Source organism: Styela clava, chromosome 7, assembly GCF_964204865.1.
Source record: "Styela clava chromosome 7, kaStyClav1.hap1.2, whole genome shotgun sequence".
Lineage (NCBI taxonomy): Eukaryota > Metazoa > Chordata > Ascidiacea > Stolidobranchia > Styelidae > Styela > Styela clava.
Genome location: NC_135256.1, coordinates 21,928,377 through 21,952,510, shown reverse-complemented (window position 1 = coordinate 21,952,510; position 24,134 = coordinate 21,928,377). Strand labels below are relative to the sequence as shown.

The 24,134-nt window shown below is 34.9% G+C and overlaps 1 protein-coding gene and 1 pseudogene across 2 annotated transcripts; one reads left to right on the top strand and one right to left on the bottom strand.

Moving 5' to 3' along the window:
- Positions 1–5,102: 5,102 nt before the first annotated feature.
- Positions 5,103–6,436, bottom strand: LOC144425250 (uncharacterized). The gene is made up of 2 exons (XM_078114796.1): positions 6,355–6,436; positions 5,103–6,039 (listed from the first exon to the last, which is right to left on the bottom strand). Exon 2 carries the CDS (start codon positions 5,686–5,688, stop codon positions 5,344–5,346), a length of 345 nt encoding a protein of 114 aa, XP_077970922.1. The 5' UTR covers positions 5,689–6,039; positions 6,355–6,436; the 3' UTR covers positions 5,103–5,343.
- Positions 6,437–15,382: 8,946 nt separating this feature from the next.
- Positions 15,383–23,074, top strand: LOC120328865 (arylsulfatase J pseudogene; annotated as a pseudogene). Its single transcript, XR_013477314.1, has 2 exons — positions 15,383–15,637; positions 21,179–23,074. The product of XR_013477314.1 is annotated as an arylsulfatase J pseudogene (transcript).
- The last annotated feature ends 1,060 nt before the right edge of the window (positions 23,075–24,134 follow it).

Sequence of the window (24,134 nt, the reverse complement as noted above, 5' to 3'; positions counted from 1 at the left end):
ATTCAGTTAAGAAGAGCTATTTCCAACATCAAATGCTCCCAAAATGCCCAAACATGGGATAACTTTAATTGTCTGACCGAAATCTTCTTGTCGGGGAAAAATTTGAAGTGTTCAAATGTTTCCCCGACAAGAAGATTTCGGCCAATGGGCAACATTCAGCACAGGGGAAATCGGGTAATCCAAAATATCAATAAGAAAAATGACTAATCTTAGACAGGTAAGATACAAATATAGATTGGTTATTCTATCTATTCTATTTACAACAACGACGGACTTCGTGTTTATCATTAGTTTTGGTTTGCGGGTTTATATCTCAATACATGAGAAAACGGACTCATACATCATTGATATTATAGAGAAAAATGTGCGCCAGCCACCGTATAATTGCACACTTATTTGAGTAAGAAGGTAAGCAAGTTTTGAATGAAATGCATAGCACAAGTGAAAAATTATTGCGACCTAAGGCAACACTTGCCAACAAATGCTCGTAAGTGTTTTTTGAAAGCTCTATTTTCACTTGATCATAAGTTGTGTATCGGGTTAACTTGAACTTGTAATGTAATATGAACTGTAATATGCGGATAGATGTATTATATGTGTGATGGTTTGAACCTGAGGACAATCGATATAGATGTTTAAACAAGAAAATATATGACGTGACATTCCAACCATCAAATCAACCAGACAATCAGAAGTAAAACCAGATTTGCATCATTTTAAGGTACTAAGCCACCTTCACCTCCTAAGAACGAACAAAGATATTTAGTTCTATTTTAAAAGTCCGCAAACGTCAACACATATGTCATGACCTCGTAAGTTGTTCCCCTGGGCACCAGACATGTTCATTCAAATTTATATGTTCGCCATGCTAGAAACTATGGATTTTACTTGTTGATTTGATTGGGATTTTCTCCTAAATGCTCGACTTTTTAATATTTTGAGAAAAGCATGCAACGGTGTTATATTTAGAAAATTTGATTATTGAAATAAATGTCAAATTATGTTCACAATAATGAAAAAATTATATAATCAAGAACTCTGTTAAGAATTGGACCGCAGAGTCACACAGTAACTGTAACACAAATTAAATTTTAGTTCCAATAAAATAGGTGACAGGGGGAAAATTGCCTATGTAATCCCTTTTCGCAGTCTTTTAAATAATATGAGAGAAAGGCCCAGTAAGGGTCAACGAGGATAACTAACATAGACGTATCTTTTCTGGTTAAAATAGGAAATTTTCTTGTTATTCTCGAATTCTGCTATGTCGTAAAGTCGCGCTTCGGCCGAGAGATTAGGAATTTAAAACAGTTTAGGCTGGCCAAGCACACTATTCAATTATTCTACCAAAATTACCTTTGTCCTGACTGTCTCAGCTAATTTTTTGGATTCATCAGATTTGGGTCAACATTTGCTATCGTCAAAATATAATTGGGAAATTAATTTTGAGTGGATTTGATCGATTTATCGCGTAATTTTTATAATTCCTAATAAGCACACCGCACATAAACACGACACTAAATAAAAGACGCGTAACGTATATTGCTCAAAATAAAATAAATAATAAAATTTAAATTAAACGCGTAAAACTTCAATAATCTGAAATACGTGGACTCAAAATTCTGAAAACAATCTTTGTGAAGAAAAATTCTCATGAGAAAATGAAATTCTTGTTTTGACGCTCGCGGCCTTTCATAATAAATCTAAATATGTCTTTGTACTCGATGGGTAACCCTTTCTATAATCCCAAAATGAAAGTCATGCGGTTGGATTGGATTATGAGAGGTCATAACGATTCAAACGTGGGAGAAGGCTTTAGTAACATACGCAAATAATAAAAATCTTCAAACACGATATGTTCAAGTTCTATCCGTGGCCACTGGTGTTCACGTTTTAATATTTCATTTCATTTATCCCTGCTTGATAAAAGATACGCACTATCACCAACGTTCAATTCAATATATATATATTTCATCCTGATTGGAAAGTGTGAGCCAAATGTCACTGTATAATCAAGAGAGCCATTTTGCAAACGAAATTGTATATAAAAATATGAAAGCTTACGAAAATTGTAACTTTCAAATAAAAGCATATGATGTATGACATATGATGCATTTTATGTAAATTTGCAACTGCTTTCGGGATAGACAACACGGTTTCAGTCACATTAATATTGAAACTTATTATTGAATAGGATATTTTTTCATATGAATGAAATGCCTTACGAACAGTGTTTTTTAATATATAAAACACTCGGACTTTTAACCCTTGATTCGTTTGCAGTCAATTTATTTTCTAATCACGTAAGTTTCAGCTTATTTCAGTTTTACAATACCATCTATTATATATTGTGATTCAATCATTTTTTTTTGTTTTCAAGCCTCACGTCAGCTGATACTTGTTGCATTTATTACAATTCGGAGTACTATTTGCTACTTTTTAGATTCTTTAAAGTGAGTGATTTCTGAATGAGTGCCGGTTCATTTTCATAGAGCAAATTCTCATGAAAAAATCGAGAATAATGAAGCAAGTATAAAACTCATATACCAAGCCAACCATCAAAATATTCATTTTTCATATACAGCCTATCGTGTGCGTATATTTTTTTCTAAATAAGGCCAGTGATCCACTGTGAATCAGCATAATGAATAAACGACGTTGATCGTGAGAAGTGTTCATCAATATTTCAAATATTTAATATGTATATATACTATGCAGTTTCCCTCGTACACACATATTGTTCTGATGTGTTCTACATTAGACAATGTCTTCACTGAATTTTTGAATGTCATCTTCGCCGAAATATCGCTGAATTTGTATTTAATACAAAGAGATTGTTCCCGTATATGAAACTCGAAACCTATCGTTGAAGGTTTTTTTTTCGGAGGCTTCCAGTTTCGCGCTTGCACGTTTGCGTTCCGTGGTCACCTGGTTGGAAAGTGAAATCGCTGGGAATTATGGCTGGTAGATTGGTTTCGACAGATATACTCACGTGTTTTCATCTTTACTTGCTCATAACTTTCCAGTCGAAAGCAAATTATCCAAATCGACTCAGACGAAAATTTCGAATCGCCTCCATCTTGTTCCCTTTTTCGTCCGTCAAAGGGAGGGAGGGATGAATCATTTATTTGTAAATCCATCTCTCTTCGGGACGTTTCGATCGCTGTTTTCTTCTCAATTCAACCATAGCTTTCGGAGGCCAGTGCCCCGATTTGCATCTTTTGTATTTCTAAAATGCAATCTCACATACGGCTCTTTTCTTTTTAGTGAGTCATTGATTACACATGATTTCGTTGTGTGCTACAAGCCTACAACTCAGTTGAACTAGCCAATTCGATCAGACTTGTGTAAGATCAGTGCGATATGTTTCTGAATCATTAGTTTGATTGCGATTTTCTTGTATAAGTTAGATTTGTCAACGTTTATTCTTTTAAGAATGTGTATATTATATAAGGGTCTACTAATGTTCACAATGTCGCAAGCACTATTATAATGATAAAAGAAAAAACGCTGTCACGACAACTGCAGTGATTCAATTTTTATTTCGAAAAATGTGTAAAATTTGAGTCTTTACTAACCAATTTGTTACTACTTTTCACGTATATTCCCCTTCATAAGTTAATTCATATATAGGTAACAGAAAATTTCTACAATCATACCACATGACTTTCATTTTGGAGCTCGCCTATCGAGATGAAACTAAGACATTTAGACTTATTATATTAGACTTGAACGTCAAAACAAAAATGTCATTATCTCATGAGAGTTTTTCTTGGCTTTTTGTTAGAATTTAATTCTAAAAAAGTTTACATATTTCAGAATATTGAGGTTTCACGCGTTTTGTTTTGAGTTTTCATTATGATGTTTGACCTTTGAACCTTCTTCAAATAGTTTGTGTAACATACGCCGCAGGTCTTTTTTATAGTGTTGTATAGACGTGCAGTATGCTTATTAGGAATTATGAAATAGGCCGATAAAGTATGTAGGATTAAATAGGCAATGCAAAGTAAGTAGCTCATGATTGTTTCATACCGATATGCCAAACTGTTAGTCATTTTGGCCTATTTCTTTATGTGCGTAATTACTCTTGCTCTAGAAAATGTGTTTCGTCTTTCACAAATATTTTTGGCGCAAAAAATCATTGCTAATGTACATATTTGAGCGCCCTTCCGGACATCCGTGAATCCGCCCAGACAGCCTATAAAAACTACCGGTATATGACATTGCGGTCTGTCTAGTCTAGTATTTACTTTATAGAACAACGGGATATTTTTTACTCTTTATCTCGATTTGCTCGTTTATTTTCATAAAATTTAATTTTTAAAATAACCAAAAACTGTAATATGAAAGCTAATACAAAGATAAAATTTCGCGATATTCAATTACATGGGGAATTGTTTCTATTGTGGCTTGAAGTTTATGAAAAAAGATTTCGATTGCGCGAACAAATGAATATATACACAGCAATTCAAGTAATTTCAACATTTTTAACATAATAAAATCAACCGTTCTATAACATTATTATATTCAGTCTAAAGTTATGTAACGTTTTTAGCCTGCTAAGATCAAACCCAGTTACTTAGACTTGATTACGAAATTTCGAAGCCGTCAAAACGAGATGTCACGAAATTCATGACCACGTAAAAATTTTCCATCGGGGGTCCCAGAAATGTTTCTTTAGAATTGCAGTTTGATGCATTCAAGATTTTGCGTATTAGTTTCATCGCGATTTTCTGAATGTTTTTCATTTTGGGAAACATGCATTACGGAGTGTTTCTAGTTCCATTAGATTTCGTGTCCGTATATAGTAGGGCGGGGGATGATGGCCCCCCTTATTGAAAATTATCTATATTTCGAAAACCTTTCTTCAAATATTCCTAAAACTTTGCAAGTACAAACATAAGGGGCTGAACTCTTTAGCCACTCGGCGGCGTCCGCCGGTCTCCAACCATCGCAACAGCAGAAACGTTTTTAAACGAAAAAAAAATTCGGGGAAGTTGGACATATGGTCGGATATGACGGACATGTGATAAAATCGCATCAAAATACTAGTATTGCGTTCTGTTTCTTATCAGAATATTAAAATAAGTAATGTATTTGGAAAATTTTTTGGGGCATTCGAAAATTCCCCCTATGTCCATCTTACCCCTTAAATTTTTGAAGTTGTGAACCCATATAATTGTTCACGAAAGTATGATAAAACACCACCTAGTAAAGCAGCCAAATTTTATTTGATCATACTTTCACACAAATCTTAATCATAACACCAAAAGAACATCTGGGATAGCATGAAAGCTATCGTCATGGAATTTTACATTCGAATGAAAATATTTATACAAAAAAGCTTCAAGCAGAGCTGTCATCACATTGGAAGGACACAATGTGTTTTCCATAAATCCCGGCACAAATATCGTGAAGCCACTTTTGGCATTTCTGGCACTGAATCCATCCCTCGTCCTCTTCGTCGTCAAAAAAATTGCCGTTGCAGACAGCACAGAGGTTACTGTAACAATATCTTTCATGTCGCTCATTCTTACGTTTATTTTCTTTTTTCTTCCTGGGAGCTGCAACTTTCTTAGACGAGCTAGATGACATCGTTTCTGCGAGTGCTGTAGTTTTCCTGAACGAACTAGGTGGCGTTGTTTCTGCGAGTGCTGACAGTTCGGCCACATATTTCTCACTTGTTAACATTCTAATTCCTGTCTGAGTGGCTTTCTTTGCCTCTTGTGTGGCTACTGGAAGAGGAAAATATATTCAAATGATAAACTGGTGCTATCAGGTCTCTGCTATTTTCTTGCCTTAAAAAATCACTGACTTTATCAGAAACTAACTGAACTCCTGGTGAAGTTCTACTTGAAAATATCGTTAGAGAGCACAGAGCAGCATGGTTCACTTGTGACACTTTCTATCTCTGTCGTGGTGTTAACCTCATGAGATGGTACATCGTAGTCTCTATTTGTTATTTGTCTCTGTTTGATATTCTTTGGTATTTTCTCAACATTCTTTAGGATTTTCTGTTTCCCGTGCATCCAAAACTTGCATCTGGAAAAACATGATAGTACATATGGGTAAGATGGCCACCCCCCATAATTTCATAAGATTATTGAGATTATCCAAGAAGTGTTTTGACAGGTAAAAGCAATAACAAAATTAAAAAGAAGATTTTCTGGTATCTTATTCACAAAGAACGGGTTTGAACGGTCAAAGTAAATATAAGCCCGAAAAACGCAAGAAATTTATTACCCCCTCATAACCCCCCCATTTTTACATGATCACATGCTGAAAGATATAGTTAGCTGCTAGATGGCACAAGTCGCTCAGTTAGTCCTAAATCATTGTCAGTAAGTATAAACTTACCAACAAACGCGCGATTCAGAGTTCCTTCGCTGAAAATGAGCATATAGTGCCTCCAAGATAAACGTGTCCTTACTAAATGCCCCTTTTTCACCTTTCAAAAATCACAAGCCACGTGGAAAGCTACACAACTGACGAACTACGCCAGGCGCTGAACCGAAATGGCTAGAACGAATTCCCTCCTTAGCAACAAACTCGGCAATGGCATTTGCAGAACCAAGCCCCATAAGATGTCGCCAATAGGTCAATTTGAAAAAAAGTGTCCATCTAACCCCGTGTGTCTATCTTCCCCCGCCCTACTATATTTGAGCATATAAGTATCATACTGCCTGTCTACAATAACGACGTACTCATTAATTTCAATACATCTTGATTTGTGGGTTTATGTCTCATAAATTAAATGGAACCCATACATCACTGATAATTTAAAGACAAAATGCGCGCCGAACGCCGTATATTTATTTACACATTGATTTGCATGAGCAGGTAAGAAAGGTTGATTAAAATACACAGCACAGATGAAAATATATTGCTCGCTAAGACAACGCTTACCAGCACAAGCTCGTGTTTCTCGGAAGTTTTATTTTTACTTGTTCATAAGTTGTGTAATCTAATACTCGATTAGCGCTAACTTAAACTGACTATAAAATGGCGATGGATGTATCAAATTATCATTCGCTGTGGTTTGAACTTGAGAGCAATAGACTTCGATCAAACAAGTAAATATGTCTCAGTTTACATTGTTGTTTGAACTTGATGGCAATCAGTTTCAATGATCAAACAAACAAATATCTATACATGGCGCATTTCAATCCATCATTTGACCAAGCCAGAATTGCACCTTTTTAAGAGTTACCTGCTCAGATCGGGCATGGATATTTAGTTATATAAGTTAATTAATTATAAGTTATGATGTTTAAAGTTTTCCTCCTGGGGCACCAAACAGAATCATTAGTTTATGCATTCCAGAATATTGAGGTTTTACATATTTATTTACAAGTTTGCTCATAAAAGCATGGCGTTTCAATACTTGTGTTTGAAAAAGGCAACTAACTTGGTTTACATGAAAACTTGGTAATGAAATTATCTACATGTTCACCATATTGAAAAAAAAAAAAAATTCGTTTTTGATTGCGGCCCATGTTGGTTTGTGTGTTCATGTTTTGAAAATTAAACAGCTAAATAAACTCAATATACCACCGATAATATTAATACAAAAACCCATGTCAAAATGCTTTTTATTGAAGACAAAGTAGACCTATGGATCTTTTTGTTATTATGTCACTGTTGTTAGATTTTTTGTTCTTGTTTATGTTATTATTGTTGTGAAAAAATCTCCTTTCTCTTTAACTACTGAACCAATTTCTTTAAAATCATCAGTGGTTGAAGATTATTGTTATCGGAATTTCCTTGTGCTCTTTGGGAGTTATTTTTTTACTTCGAAGTTTTGTATGTTAACATCATCAAAATAAAAATTGCTCACCGTGTGGCGGTTCCTGATCCCATTTCAGCGATCTGTTGCACAGTCGAAGTCAAAAGCGTTTTTATGTAAGCTGAAGATAGACTACCGGTACGATAGTGGATTTGATATATACTGCATTTGTGACTCGGATTATCGAGAATGGCCGTATATATCACTATCGTCAAAGGACACGGGAAAGCTATGACAGTCCGGTTCTATAGATAGGAAGATGTTCTGACTGTTCCACAGCGTCCAGGATATGATTTGGGGATGGGAATTAAGGGTAAAAATTCGTTTTGGTCTTTGTGTCAATTGCTCTTTCATCATTTACATACCAATAATTTTTTCAAAAACATTCACATTATGGTTTGAATTTGATGGTAATCGATTTAGATCATAAAACAAGTAATTGCAAAATGTAACGTTTCATACAACAGTCGAACAGCTAATCTAAACAAGTCGATCAGATCTGAAACCAATTTTAAATTTTTTTCTTTAAAGTGCAGCTGTCATGACCGAGCAAAAATATTTGAAAATTTATTTTAGAAGCCCGCATACGTATACTCGAAATGTCATGACCCTGTAAGATTTTTTTCTTGGTTATCAAGTATTATGTCTGCTCATAAGATGTTATCGCTTTCCGGAATACATCCTCCACCGAGCTGTTGTCCTGTCATTAACTGCTTCAACTTCCGCATTGAAATTTCACCTCCTCTCAACAATGTAGCATCTGTAAATGCACACTTCACAGCAGCAAGTTACAGACTGAAAAAATGAAACTCGAAATCTCTTGCTAAACTTTGTTGCCGAAACCGAGCAACTACGTTCATCAAACAAAGACTGCACTCCATACAGGGGTGGCAACTGACAAAGTGATCACAGACGCGTAAACGCTCGGTTGGCGGCGAATTTGGAAGCCTCTGCAATCTATTTCAGCGACAGGTTTTGTGTTTCATATATACGATATCATTATGTTTTCTTGCCAAATGCCCACAACGTCAATGTAATATCTTTATGTCTGTTCCTACTCTTGGCATAGATAGACTGTTAACATTGGCATAAAACACCAATGTAAATTTACGATTCATCAAATCATTCCCACCAGATTTATTCAAGATCAGCTGGATATTCCGCCAGATATTTTTCTTCAAGAATTCATTCTGTCGCAGGGATATCAGCATATCGACATTTTCAGAAAGTAGTGATGAACGCTTTGCATTTACACTTTTTATCACCGTGCTGAATATACACGCTGATGTACACTGGTAGAAGGTACACGTACGTACCTTTTTTTGTTGCGTCGTTGCTGCTACATATTTAAATCTAGATCTAGTACCTTTCCACCGCCCAGTGTCCAGTGGGTCGGAACTGCGAAATAGCTCTAGAACCCTTGTGACGCAACGATTCTAAATTTCTAATGGTTAAATTGTTTTCACTAAAATTTTCAGCCCTACCACTTACGTTCACAATATTGGAAAAATGAAATAATCAAAATCTCTGTTCTGAAGACATTATATTTGGCGTTAAAAACAAATTAATTTTTTTTCTATACACGGTGCTTATGCAGGTTTGCAAGCACTTGCGTAAAGATATAAAAAGACGAGTCACAGTAACTGCCGTAAATCAGAAAGATTGAGTCTCCAATTACCAATCCGTAACTTTAACTTTTCATGTATGTTTCTTTTCATGCTTTATTTATGTATAGGGAATAAAAAATTATCGTATCGCATAGTCCAATCGTATGACTTTCATTTTGGGGCTGTACAAAATGTTACTCGCCGGGGTGGAACTAGAACATTTAGACTTAATTATGACGTCCGCAAACGTCAAAACAAAAATGCCGTTACCTCATGAGAATTGTTCTTGACTTGGGCCTTCATCGAGTTGTACGTTTAGGTATTTCAAAATGTTGAGGTTTCACGCGTTTAATTTGAATAAATGTCATCATAAATGCCTGGTCTTTCAGCCATCTTCAAATATTTTAATTAGTATACCTAACGCGTCTTTCCTATAATGGTATGTGCATCTGCAATGTGCTTATTCTAAATTATGGAACAGGTCGACCAAAAATGTAGAATCAAATAAAATTTGCCAATATTATTTTACTATAGCAACATGTAGACTTTGATCATAAAATAAATCCAATTCACATTGCCAGCTTGTGTTCTATGCCTATTTTTAATTATTCTCAGCGCAAAAGACCAATGCAAATTACCATTTTTAGCGCCAATCCATACATTCAAATATGCGGGATATCTGTCTACAGCAACGATGTAACAGTTGTTGCGCCCTATATTTATCTGTGTGTTTATCTTTCGAAAACTAAACAACTACTGTACATGAAATCCAATGTATCACTGATAATAAAAACAGCACATCGCGTCAAATATAATTTTTATTTAGCTGGTGAATTCCGTGCAGCACGCATGCAAGATTTGATCCAAAATCACATATAAACAGAATGCTACGAATAAAATCTTAGCGGTATATACACTCATGTGATTTAATTCTTGCTAAGCCATAACTTATATAATCTTACATTCGAAAATGAGTAACTTCAACTCACTGTAAGAAGTCAATGAATTTCAATCAAATAATTTTACAGTGTTGTTTGGATTTGATGGTAATTGAATGAGATCATAAAAACAAATATGCAACGTGGCGTTCTAAGTAACACGTCTCACCAGACAAAGCTAATCTAATCAAGTTCATCAGAAGTGAAACTTGTTTTGTATTTTTGCCAGCAAAAAATATTTAAAATTTATTTTATAATCCCCCAAACGTAAACACAAATCATCCCGTAAGATTTTTTCTTCGTATCGACTATTATGTCTCCTTAGAAATGTGAGTTCGTGCATTTAGAATATTGAGATTTTACATATCTACCTTCATTGCGATTTTCTCGTGAGTTTATGTGCATAGTCGCTCGACAATTCAATTTCAGACCCGTTGACAATTCAATTTCTAGACCAATCCGCGGCACATGGCCCGCATGTGGCCGATTTCTTCTTCAATGGTATATATTTGACCTTTCTTGAGTAAGGATGCTAAGTATGATTACTTACAAGTATTCGATTCTTATCCGATTTTTAAATTTTCGATTCCGATTCTCGATACCTGGACATAGCTTACCAAGAGAACATACCCACCTAATCAATACCATATGAAATCGCGAATCGAACAAAAGAGCGATGTTCGAATATATGGACATAAAGCCCAAGTTAAATCGCACATAAAAAGGAGCTCTTAGAGCCCACAAAAATTTTTGAAAACATAAAATAAAAGTAATAACCTCCTAGAGAAAAGATTACAATTCATTACCACTGGAAAATTCAAAGTAATAGTTCAAGTAGGTGAGAAAAGTTATTTTTTTATAACAATGCCAAGAAATGAATTCTAACAACAACAACATAATAACAAAACGGTCTGTATGTCCACTTTAAAACCAAAAAATCTCTTTCTGTAGCAAACAAAAATCTATTGCAATCCAAAGTTCAATTCGTTCACATGCCTTCCTGAGTCTCTATTGCAATTTGGAGACAGTAAGCTCCGCTGAGCTAAATGCATATTCTGATGCGGGGATGTTGATGGAACACAGAGGTACTTTTGGACGACAACTGCGATGTTTAGATAAGAATTCTGTTTTGTTGCCATCATTACAACATTTCCTCTTGAGTCGCTGATATGCGAAAATTTCTGTCATTTAAATATTTTGATATCTCAGCTGAAGCCTTCACCTCCCTTGTCAATTCACCAATGTCGCCGCCCGTTGCTTCAAAGCTGGTAATACCATCATTGATAAGATTTTAAATTTTAATTAATAAATTAATTAATATATTATTAAATTAATTAAATTAAATTAAAAAATAAATTAAATAATAAAAATTAATATTGAAACAACCAACAGCTTTTTTACCGACTTCTCTGTTGCAAAATATGTCAATTTCGAGATTCCTCCCTGGATAATGAAGCCACCGCAAATTGATACATCGTTAACTATTTATGGTACAACATGTTCACCAACAATACTTCAAACGTCATTCCTTGACCATATACACGAAAACTATCGAGACTATGTACAAGTATTTACTGACGGTTCGAAAAACACATTTGGCGTGGGTGCTGCATATTATGTGCCTCAATCGAAAGTAGAGATAAAACTGAAATTACATCGATTTGTCTCTTCACATACATCGGAGCTATACCCTATACGCAATTCTGGGTTGTCTCAGATGGATCGCAACAACAAAACCGGAACGTGTATTGATAATAACAGACTGTCTCAATGCCCTTTCAGCTCTTCTTAATTATTCAACATTCAAAAACATATTAATAGCGAAAATAGCAACAATAAACTCGGTGTTAACAAAACAAGGAATACAAATTACATTCCTATGGTCACCAGCTCACGTAGGAATTATCGGAAACGAAATAGTGGATAACCTGGCAAAAGGAGCAATCAACAAACTTTCCCTCGATGCAATTCTGCCACTTTCCGTCTCAGAAGCAAAATCATATTTTGATATATTGGCTCGATAAAAATGGAATACGGAATATGTTATTAGTGAATCAGCAAGCCATTATAAAAGATTTCATCCTACCACGATGTCACGACAAGAGAACGAAACTTTGTCACGTAAATATCAAGTTATTTTATTCCGACTGCAAACTGGCCATTGCGCCCTGAATGCACATTTTCATAAAATTGGCTGTCATTCTGACGGATTTTGTGAACAGTGTTTCGTACCCGAGACCGTAGACCACTACCTATTGCATTGTCAACGATATAATCATCAAAGAAGACCAGTCATTAGCAAAGCCAGAAAACTTAAATTGGAAATGACTTTGGAAGAAGTGTTTAGTAACATGGATATTATTGAAACTGTTATCGAATTTGTTTTGTCTACGGGCAGAAATATTTAGAAAAATTAGCTATTGTAATTGATTCAATTGTATAATTATATATTCGTAAATATTGTATTATATGTTAGTATAGGATTTTTAAATTCAAAATGATCAAAGGCGCAAAAGACCACTGAAGTTATAAGCGCCATAAAACATAACAACAACAACAACAAGATTTTAAATATATGCTTAATTCGTTCTATTGGAGAGCTATTTTGCTATTCCGGTCTGCCGGATTGCGGTGTAAACATTTTATACTTAAAATTACAATAGTCGTTTCACTTTTCCTAATGCATCTTGCTTCAAGTAAACAGGAGTTAGGAACGCAATAGGCAAGACAAAAAATATACGAATGAAGTGTGACCCGCGCAAACGAGCGAGTGGGATGAGAGTGTAGAAATATAGTGAAGCGTCGTAACAACTTCACATAGCGGTTTATACATATATGTGCCACAAAACTTTATACTTTGTTTGCAATCCAAGTTTTAACACTTAAGAATCGATTCCAAGTCATCGTAATCGATTCCAGTCGAATTGGAATCGAATCCGGAGTCGATTCCGCCATCCTCATTCTTGAGGATAGACTACTACACACGAATAGGGCAACGGTTTCATTTCAGTACATGACCAAATGTGGTCAACGCCCCCTATTGCGTAATACGGAGATTGTCGTGTTCAGCGCCACAATATCTCATTGTTTCAAGCGAAGAAAATTGGGAGGAATGTTGCTTTTGAAAGACGACGGATAAGTAACAGTATAAAAAGTTGAAAACCCCGTTTAAGCACTTTGATTATATGACTGGCTCATGTCACGTCGGAATTGACTTAACGCAAGCTTTTGCACTTTTATTTGTGTAAAAAAACGAAATTTACTTTACGGTATCATAATTCTGTCGGACTCCATTGCCGAGTTTATATTTCATATTTCGAAAATGAAACAACTGAACAAAGACAAAACATATATTCTGTATATCCTCCCATAATATTTTACATTGTTATTTGCTATTTGAAAATTCTGAGGTTTTCCACTTATTCATGCGAAGTTTTAGTCTGCAGTTTGGCATCCGTAACTAATTTTCGTGTTTCGTCGGGTTTCCAGATGAAAAGCAATGGGACATCTGTCGCGGACGAGGCGCCTTAGTGATGCATTAGATATCCTATATATATATAATTATTATATATTCCTTACCTCTGTTGAGCTAAACAACGATACAATACACACAAGAATAATAAATGCTATAAATTGACATGTATATAATATGTGTTTTCGTGCTAAAATTAGATGAGCAATAGTCTTTAGTGGAAATTTAGTTATATTTTAAATGTATTCGTGAGCGATAAAATACCAAAGATAAGTTAATGTATACCAAACTTGTGCGTTTCCGGAGCAATTTAGAAGCACGCACACCTGCGTTGGAACGTTTAAAGTATCACGAGTAAAGCAAACTCGGCTGTAATCTTCAATTACATCGCCGTAATTTGGAATTTATTTGACACCTACTGTGCTAATTTGTGGGCTTTTCATAAGTTTAAAACGAGAGAAAAAAACACGGCCATACGGAATAAGTGAGATCGCTTAGCAAGCTTGAATATAGGTTTACGAAATCATATATGCAGAAAATGGAAAATAAAAGTACTGTACTGTTAGATTTGTTTGTTTCAGCTGCTTTAAATAAAATTATTTTATTACTATTATATATTTCATTTTTTAGATATTTATACAATATTGCAATATTGCAATTGCAATATTTTAAATTGAAAAAAATGTTGGGTCGAGCTTGCAACTTGTATAATCCAATTCTAATAGAACACTGCGCTAGGCAATGACATTGTTGCAAAGTGAATCAGATCTGAAATGATGAAATTCTTTCAGTAGCCAATTAAATTACACTTTCCACCAGTTAGTACAAAAGTGGGTCACAACGACAAATCACCAGCAGCACACTTTGAACTGTGAGCGCTGCGAGCAGTACGTATTAACCCAACATTAAGACGACAGCCGCGTCTTTTTTATTATATTTTTAGGTTCAAATGGTGCACTTGAATAAAGATTTCTCGGTATAAAGTATTGGTTGCGGACTCAATAATATTTTCCAATGAAAAGTGTAATTAAGTGTGTGATAGTTATGTGCGTACGAAACTATGGCACAATCGTCTATTTGACGAAGCCAAACATGTAAGATAAAAAGAAAAACATTTTTGCCTCCATGTACCATTTTCTATAATTGTACTGTGGTTAAATGGTGCTTTATACCTAATTTTGTTTTTCTCATAAGAAACAATTAAGCGTAATAAGTATGGTTATAACTGCGATTAACGCGCCGGTTAAACAGAAGCGCGCAAACAAAATTGTAAATATATTGATATTAGGTAATTATTTCATGGATAATTGGTACTTAGTTCTAACCCGCGGGTCATGACAAATTCTTACGAATAATATAAAATGTTTCGTGAAAACATTTTTTTTAATTTCTGAATACAACAGCGTAATTGATGAATGCAGATAATGATATTAAATTCTAGTATATGCAAAAAAATAACGGTGGAAAAAATCGAAGAACAGCAAGGCGCATTGTATATAAACATTGTCTGCTTGAGTTTTTTTCAGTTGATGTTTAGTTCACGAGACGATGTTTATACTTTTTACAATGTCGTGTGATTATTCGAACTGATTTAATAAGCTTCACCTGTCGGCCAAGCTTGCGAAGATTACACTTTCATGTGTACAGATTATTATATAGTTGTTTTGTAAATAAGCTTTTTTGCTCAATTTCGATGCCTCAAGATGTATATATAATACCGCCGTGCAAAAATAAGCAAAGTCGACAAAAACTGAGCGTTAGGAGTAAGTTTATTTTTTATTGCACTGGTTATCGTCTCGCGATTCACCAATAAAAAGAATTGGCAAGTAAAATCAAGGTTGGTAGATAGTGAAAATTGTTTTACCGCTTCGCGTTACTGTTGAAAATGGGGTTTTGCTCTTTTTGCTGGATGATGGATTTGTTTCAGCAGCGAGATTTAATACGATCCAGTTCGTCAGGAAAAATTTAATAGAGAATGGGTGATGTATAAAGAATTTTAATTTGTTATATTTAATGGTCGTGATCAATCGTAAAGTTAGTATTTGAATTAGAAGCTCTGTGATTTATAGAGACTTTGAAAACAAAAGTGTATATATAGAATGAAGATCTAATTTCTAAATAAACAAGCCGGTAGGCGCCCAGTTGGATCTCCGTCATTGCTTGAGGCCCGCATCATTTCAGTTTACTAATGCATAGGTTCTCAAAGTGCTCCGTACGGAGCCCCAGGGCTCCACGAGAGAAACCCAGGGGCTCCGCGAGATATTGGATTACTTTTCAAAATACTGACTAGTTTTGTAACTGTTCTAATAAGAAGCAATAACAGCTTTGATAAAATCTGACAACAAAATAGCCTCAAAATATGGCAAAGAGGCGGAATTAAAAAATGACATTATTTATAAGCAGGAGCGCAGCCAGGATTCTTAAGAGGGAGGTGGTTCAAAATTGGAATCAGAAATTTCCGCGCAACATTCTTCGCGATTTAAAAAACGGATAACAAGATTTCTATTGGGTAAAATATTTAATCCATGACCGATGCGAGCATTTAACGAACAATTGAAATTTATTTTATTGCATTCGGCTCCGTCGGTAGTTTCAGAATGAAAAAAAAGGTACATCGCGGAGCGCGCACAATTGATTGCGTGCGGCTCCGTCGGTAGTTTCATAATGGGGGAAAAGGTACACGCGCGCACAATTGACTCTATTTCGATTTCGCAGTTACTACGATGAAAACCTAACATAACACCAAATTTTGTGATTTACAATGTCTATAAATACGTTTTCAATCTGAGGTGAGTCTGCTGAAACCAAACCTGTGATCTTCCATTTTAAGTTTCAGTTTTATTATTTCAGAATGCCGCTTTTCAATCAAGAAATTTGAGTTGCGGATTTACCTCTTTATTAATTATTATTTTTAGCATTTCGTCACTGATGACTATAATATGGTAACATGTTTTTCACATTGAACTCATAATTCCCCACGAGAACAAAAAAGCAAATAACGTCGTCATTGTGTAACAATACATGTATATATATGCCGAGGGAAATTTTTGATTTAGGGAGAATAAACACCGGCGTAAAGATGTTAAAAGGTTCAAAGACACGCCATGCTGACGAAAAAAATCGGCGATTGTAACAAAATGCAATCGCGCACGTTATTGGCGGCCTTTTAAGTCTTCCAAAAATGTCAAAAGGGAAAAGATTCGACCCCTTATTTATTAATATGTTTGTCAAGTGTTAAATTTACAGCTTTAGTGTATATATAATTTATGTTTGAAATTTAGATTTATGTATGACTTGTATTACCCTAAGGTTCAGCATTTAAATTAAGTAAAGTACTTTTAACTTGCTCAGGAATATTAATCTGAAAGTAACAATTTTAACATTTATTTTGGGGCTCCGTGAATAATAGTCAACCTTTTCAAGGGCTCCGCAACACCAAAAGTTTGAGAACCCCTGTACTAATGGATAATAGGAGACACTACTAAAAATCGCCAGTTCATTTCAAACGCTGTGCGTTTCGTAGTCTCACTCGCGTGACTGGTATATTGTGGCTAAAAATTTAAAAAAAATCTTCACTAAAATCCCTAAGGCTCCTCCAGTTTATAGAGTATCGAGACCAAAGCTAACTTATTGGAAAGAGTATTTTGCTATGCGGAAGGTAGCGTTCTTGGAATTTTAATTTTCGACTTGGTTGGCGAGAAAATGGCGATAAATTGTGAAAAAATAATTGAAATTTCATAACGATCGGCGCGTTTTTCGTTGTTTCCGTGGAAACGAAACTTTCATACGGACTTTTCATAAAACGCATAATACTAGGGTGGCTGGATAACCCATGTGACAAATTTCATTCTGATTGGTCCAGCCGTTAAGACGCTACATCTAAACAGACAGACACACACACACAGACAGACAGATACACAGACAGACAGAACGACTGATAATAAGGGTCTCCTATAGAGCGGAGATCCAAAACTTATTTACTTTTTGCTTCATCATTCATTTCGACTAATTTGTAATTGTGATGTATGGAATTCTTATAATCGCAAATCTCAACCTTACAAATGTCACTTATTTTACGATATGCAGTGACGTATATACGTAAAATGACATCCATGGCAAAGTTTGAAAATGCACCCTCTTGATCGTTGACTGAAAATTTTTAATGACTGTTGTTGAATTGAGGTACTAGTACGTTATTATTCTAGTAAAAATTATTACCAAATAAAAATTATTTCATTGAAACATTTTACAATTTTAACTTTTCGCCCTTTTAGCGCTCTCCCCCAAACGGCGCCCACAGCATGAGCCATGTCGGCCACACACTAGATATGCCCCTGGCGATATGACCTTTCACAACGTGACGCTCTCGAAACTTTCACCGGGAGACAATTAATTATAATTTTTCCATAATACTGAAATTGACTTTGTATCATATAACCAAACCGACATTTCATGCACAACTCATGCTGAGTATACCAATAAATTAAAAAATGATATTTTGCAAAATCCTAGTTTTAGAAACGTACGTACATCAAACAAAAAAGATATTTTGAGTTCGCGACTGAACGTACAAAATGAATGTCGTATATATCTTATCTGGACAATTACCTACTCAAAATACATCCATGAAAGCTATTATATGCAAAATTAAATGCAAAAATGTTGTTTTAAAAGATATACTAAAACATTTTTGTGATTATGCGTTTAAGATGTAGAAATCAAAATTATTCGTCACAGTTATCCGTTGAGATGACATTTAGAGGTTTAAATCAATACCACCGCATAATAAGCGGACGAGTCTGATTTACAACAATAAAGTCCTATTAGTGGTAAGATAACAAGTATCATTTTATGCATTGTAAACTACATTTCACGACAACATTGAAAGTCAACCAAGCAACATTATTATCAATAATAAACATATCTTCAAAACATTAAAACTATATTCTATCTGATCTTTAGTGGAATCGAATATTTGCAAAATCACGATATCCGCAATGTCTTGCCAAGCAAACTTTTCGACAACATAAACTGAATTAATTTTTCTATCACGGAAAAATCTATATTTCTGGTCCCAAACATACCCGAAAGGGTATTAAAGGTCAAGGTCAAAAAAATCAGGGAAAACTGAGAATTGTGCAAAAATCGTGACACGTGTCGAAGTTTCCCTGTTGAATATTATTTTGTTCGAGACGTTCCAATTTTTGTTTCCGCTGCTTTAACAAATCCGTTGCCATTTCTGTCACAATTTTATATTCCCTTTTTTTAGTTTTATGAAAGTACAATCGGAAATAAAAGTGTCAATTAATTAAGTATTTCGAATTAAAATCAAATTAATAAAAATATGTACTGTATAGCGCATAGTATTATCCGGTAATTTATGACATTTATATGACAGCTACGTTTTACTTTGCTTGCGATTCTTAATTATTCTATATGTAGACGTCATAATACTTAACTAAATAAAACAATTCAAAATCGTGTAAGGTTGCATCTTCCAAAATTTTTTATTTGCACTTTATCCTGGTATTACTGTAGAAACTACACTATTAATGAGCAAATAATAAACTTCGAGAACATGCTCGATTTATTTATAACCCATGGATGAACTCGTCGTTAATTAATCGTATAACTTGAATACTGACCTCAAAATGAGTTCGATTTTGACGAATACCACAATTAAAGCCAGCAAATAATCTTTCACCTGATTATAAAACCATAACTAATAGATTGCGTTACTTGTTGATTGCAGCAGAACTAAATAACCGATTTTATGATCCGTAATTCTGTTTGAATATGCCTTGGGAAGAATGTTCTGATAAATCTAAGATCATCGTGCATCACGTATATGTTGGATTATTACAGGTTATAAACAGTAGTCAACATTGAACAAAAAACGTTTGCTAAAACTAACTTGTGTACAGGCACGCTTGGTAGTTTATTAAGTTCAATAAGCACGTGATGCATTATCTTTAATCTTGGTGCGTTGGTTTAATATTTTACTATTACATTAAAAATGACAGAACTTAATAGTATATCGTCACGCTAATAACCGAATTGCGTGAGTCATTTTTAGCGATTTTAAGTTTTTTTTTTATATAAAATAGGTATTTATGTAATGCTGCGCACCTGTCTGTTAACTCAGATTTTATTTTAAGAATTCCGAAACCCATAAAAATAGAGATTTAGTATGACATGCACATTTGTGTAATTGTTTCGTCATAATGAATTATCATTGTTGTCGCAGGACTATTGTGACGTCACAACTGCAAAATAACCTCGCGAAGTATTTTCGAGTTTTTGCATCTCGGATTCTAGCTTAGCGCGTATTAATTTGAATTTATACTACAGTATAGAAAGACGTGCACTTGTGATATTCACTGTCCAAGTCCAATTCACCTTGGTTGGCTTTTATATTGGGTGCATTGCTGTTTTATTCTTTATATTTAATCTTGGTCCTATTTCGGTGGGTGTGCAGAACGTGCTATATTGATTAGCTGATTAGCTATTTTCGGGATTAGACATTTTATATACTGAGAATTACATTCGTTTTTGGAATGTTTAGTTTTCAGGACTGGTGCTTATAGTAAAGTTGCAAAATTGCGTATGTCCCCAACTCATAGACACATTCCTGCCTAAGTCACAGTGCGCCATTATGACGTCACTTAACTACGTCATACAAATTAACCTAAACCCGGCTACGATCGAAAAATTAAACAATGGCAAATTATTGACTCTCAATGACATAACAATATCATTAGAAATTTTTTCACTCTTTTCTCAAAACTGCTAAAAATGACTTACGCAATTCGGTTATTAGCGTGACGATATATAAACGTAATATTAGCCGAACTTAGTAGCTTTGTATATGAAGATTGAACATCAATAATGTTTAGAAATCTAAATGTCAATTCCAGGACACGACAATGACATTTTTATAGATAATTCCTTTTGAGCCACATTCATAATGAATGGACTGTAATGATATTCAATATTTCAAAAAGGGATTTTATTTGACGATGACAAAGAACCGCCCGCGAAGTTCTAAAATTGAACATATTGCCTTCGAATAGTATTTTAGATAAATAGTCCAATTGATATTTCACTGTTCAGTTTATGAAAAAAATACTTGTCGACTAACTGAGAACCACGTATAGTCTATAAATATAATAATATACTTTACTTATTTGTCAATTAGTTATCATAGCGGAACATTTTGGATTTTGAGAACATTTGATTGGTAGACTGTGTGTGCTCAACGGCATTCATTTTTTTTTTGTTTCCAGCAAATAAACTATTCCTATTCGTATTCGCAAATTTGCAAATCATTCAATCGTTTTCTTATTAACTAATTAAAGCTTTGATTTTTTTTTAACAGCTTTTTACAACAGATTTCGACACAAGATGTTGTATACAATTTTCGGTAGTTTTTTATTATATTGTGCATTACTGCAAAATTATGTTGAAGGAAGCAGCAAACCAAACATCATTTTTATTATGGCAGATGACCTGGGTTATAATGACATAGGGTATAATGCCAAAAATCACAATTCTGATATGAAAACACCTTTTCTTGACGCTATGGCCGAGCGGGGTATAAAACTGGAAAACTACTACGTCCAACCTCGCTGTACTCCATCAAGAAGTCAACTTCTTACCGGAAGACAAGACATATCTACTGGTTTACACCATGCTGTGATATACACCGCTCAACCAAATGGTGTACCTACAACGTTAAAAATGTTGCCTGAACAGCTGAGGGACTGCGGGTATGATACACACATGGTCGGAAAATGGCATCTTGGCTTCTATAAAAATGAATTTTTACCTTCAAGAAGAGGATTTAACTCTTATTTTGGAGATCTAACCGGAGCTTCGGACCATTTCACACATACGGCGTGCTCAAAACAATCATGTGGCGTAAGCATGTGGAGTTCCTCCGACGGCCCTGTTAATAATACGTGGGGTGAATATTCAGCTCATTTGTACGCAAGAAAGGCAATTGAAGTAATTAAAAAAAGAGACATCATGAAGCCATTCTTTTTATACCTATCGTATCAATCAGTACATTCGCCCATACAAGCTCCTGATGAATACATAAAACCGTTTAGTCACATAAGTAACAAGAAGCGAAGAACATACGCGGGTATGGTACTTGCTATGGATGAATCAATCCGAAATGTAACATCATATCTCCACAAAGTAGGATTACTTGAGAACACAATTGTCGTTTTTTCTACTGACAACGGTGGAATAACGAGACAAGGTGGTAACAATTATCCCTATAAAGGAGGAAAAGCATCATTGCACGAAGGGGGTGTAAAAGCCGTTGGCTTTATATATGGTAAGCCACTTGGCATGAGGAATGTCACTCACAATGGCCTTCTTCACGTTTCAGATTGGTATCCAACTTTCCTACGGTTATCTTCATGTCCGAAAATGGAAGGAACTCAGCCGCTCGACGGATTTGACCAATTCGATTCAATTGTTAAAAAAACTCCATCTCCACGATATGAAATACTGCATGGATTCGATCCACTTTATAAAAAGGTTGCCAAAACGACTCGGTATAGTTCACAGACTGTTTATAATACCGAAATTCGAGCAGCCCTGCGCTGTGGTCCATGGAAACTCATAACTGGTCACCCTGGTTCTAATCGTGCAGAGCGACCACCAGAATACAACCAACGTTTTGGGATAGCGAGACTGAAGAAAGGCCGATCTGATAGACCTATTTTCCTACGAGACGTTCAACTTTATCACATAGAATCAGATCCAACTGAGAATATAGAACTATCAGATAAATACCCGAAGGTGGTATATAGATTGTTAAACCGTCTTGCGAATTATACTGCAAAGGCTATACCCGTAAGATTTCCACGCGCCGATCGTCGTTCAGATACTGATCTACACGGTGGTTATTGGGTGCCGTGGCGGAGTAAATAAGAATTTTATTTTAGGCAAATGGAAAGCAATTTTGATTGAATATAAACTTCTAGAATGTATTGCATATAATTTTATGTACATTAATGTTTCACTTCTATATATATTACACATTTTTCTTCTACTATCTACTGTCTTGATAACATTTATAAAACGAGAATTAAAAGTCCCTCCGTGCAAATATGATTGACCACAATAGCAACGTGAGCAGACTTTTCGTATCGACGGATTTTGACCATCTATACCTTTTGAATAATTTTAATCTGATCTTTTGAAATGCTTGATGGATGATACACGTAATACATAGAACCAAGCGGTGTCGGCCTGCTTGCTACTTTAAAGCGCTTTTTTTAATATTCCTTCGAAAAGCTCAGAATAATGATCACATTACCTTTGAGTTGAACAGAAAACTTGTGGCATGGTCGACTTGACTGACAGAGATGATAATGAGTAGACGAGCTACAATGTTATAATTATGATGTTGGTTAGTCCTGTTGGCAACACTAAATCCAAAAAAACTGGCAAATATGGGAATAAAATAGTTATTCGGATGATTTCTAAGGAACTCGTAATCTGTATATATATTAATAGTCTGCTTGTACAAGAACTAGGGCTGGATTTGAGAGACAAAGTTTTTTTCACTATTCTTAAAATATAAGTAATGATATTCAGGCGGAGCTTACAATGATAAGCAATTTTTTTTCTGAATAGATTCCCATTTGCACTCATGAGCAAAAATTCAACCTTCCTAAATTGGCGCCTGATCCTTCCTGAAGTATGCGTACCAAGATGGCGGGCATCGGAACGTCGTATGTGTACCAGGTTGGGGTTAGGCCATAATTTTTGAATACAAATACTACGGGAGTTACTTGGCAAGTCCACGAACTCGTTTAAACGAACTAAATTCGCATATTCAATATTATTTAATATTTTTCCGTTAATATACGTGAGGCATTTTTTTGAAGAAAAATTGCACGTATAATATATATTAGAAATTCTGTTTTAGTATCACAAACTGTGGAATATTTTCCCTCATGTAAGCGTAGATTTATCGCGCCATGTGATATAGTTCTGACTTATTTATGTTGCTCCTCAAATCGTGTTTGGGTTAGCGTTAGTAGGCTATATACTTATTTCAGAAGAAACTTTGCAGGAACAATTTATTAGTTGAAATAGATGAGGAGGTAACATCTTTATGTATTCAGTAACCATTATCTGATCAAGCGAAGTCTAGCCTTCTGACATCGATAACTCCGCGGGTATTTGAAACAAAGCAACAAATTTTTACCCTTTAATTCGTGAGTGCTACGGTTGTATGTGATAACGTGCACAGTTGGCGCTTAAGCATCAGGTTTGCGTAGTTTATAAACCTTAGATTTCTGCCTGGTTAT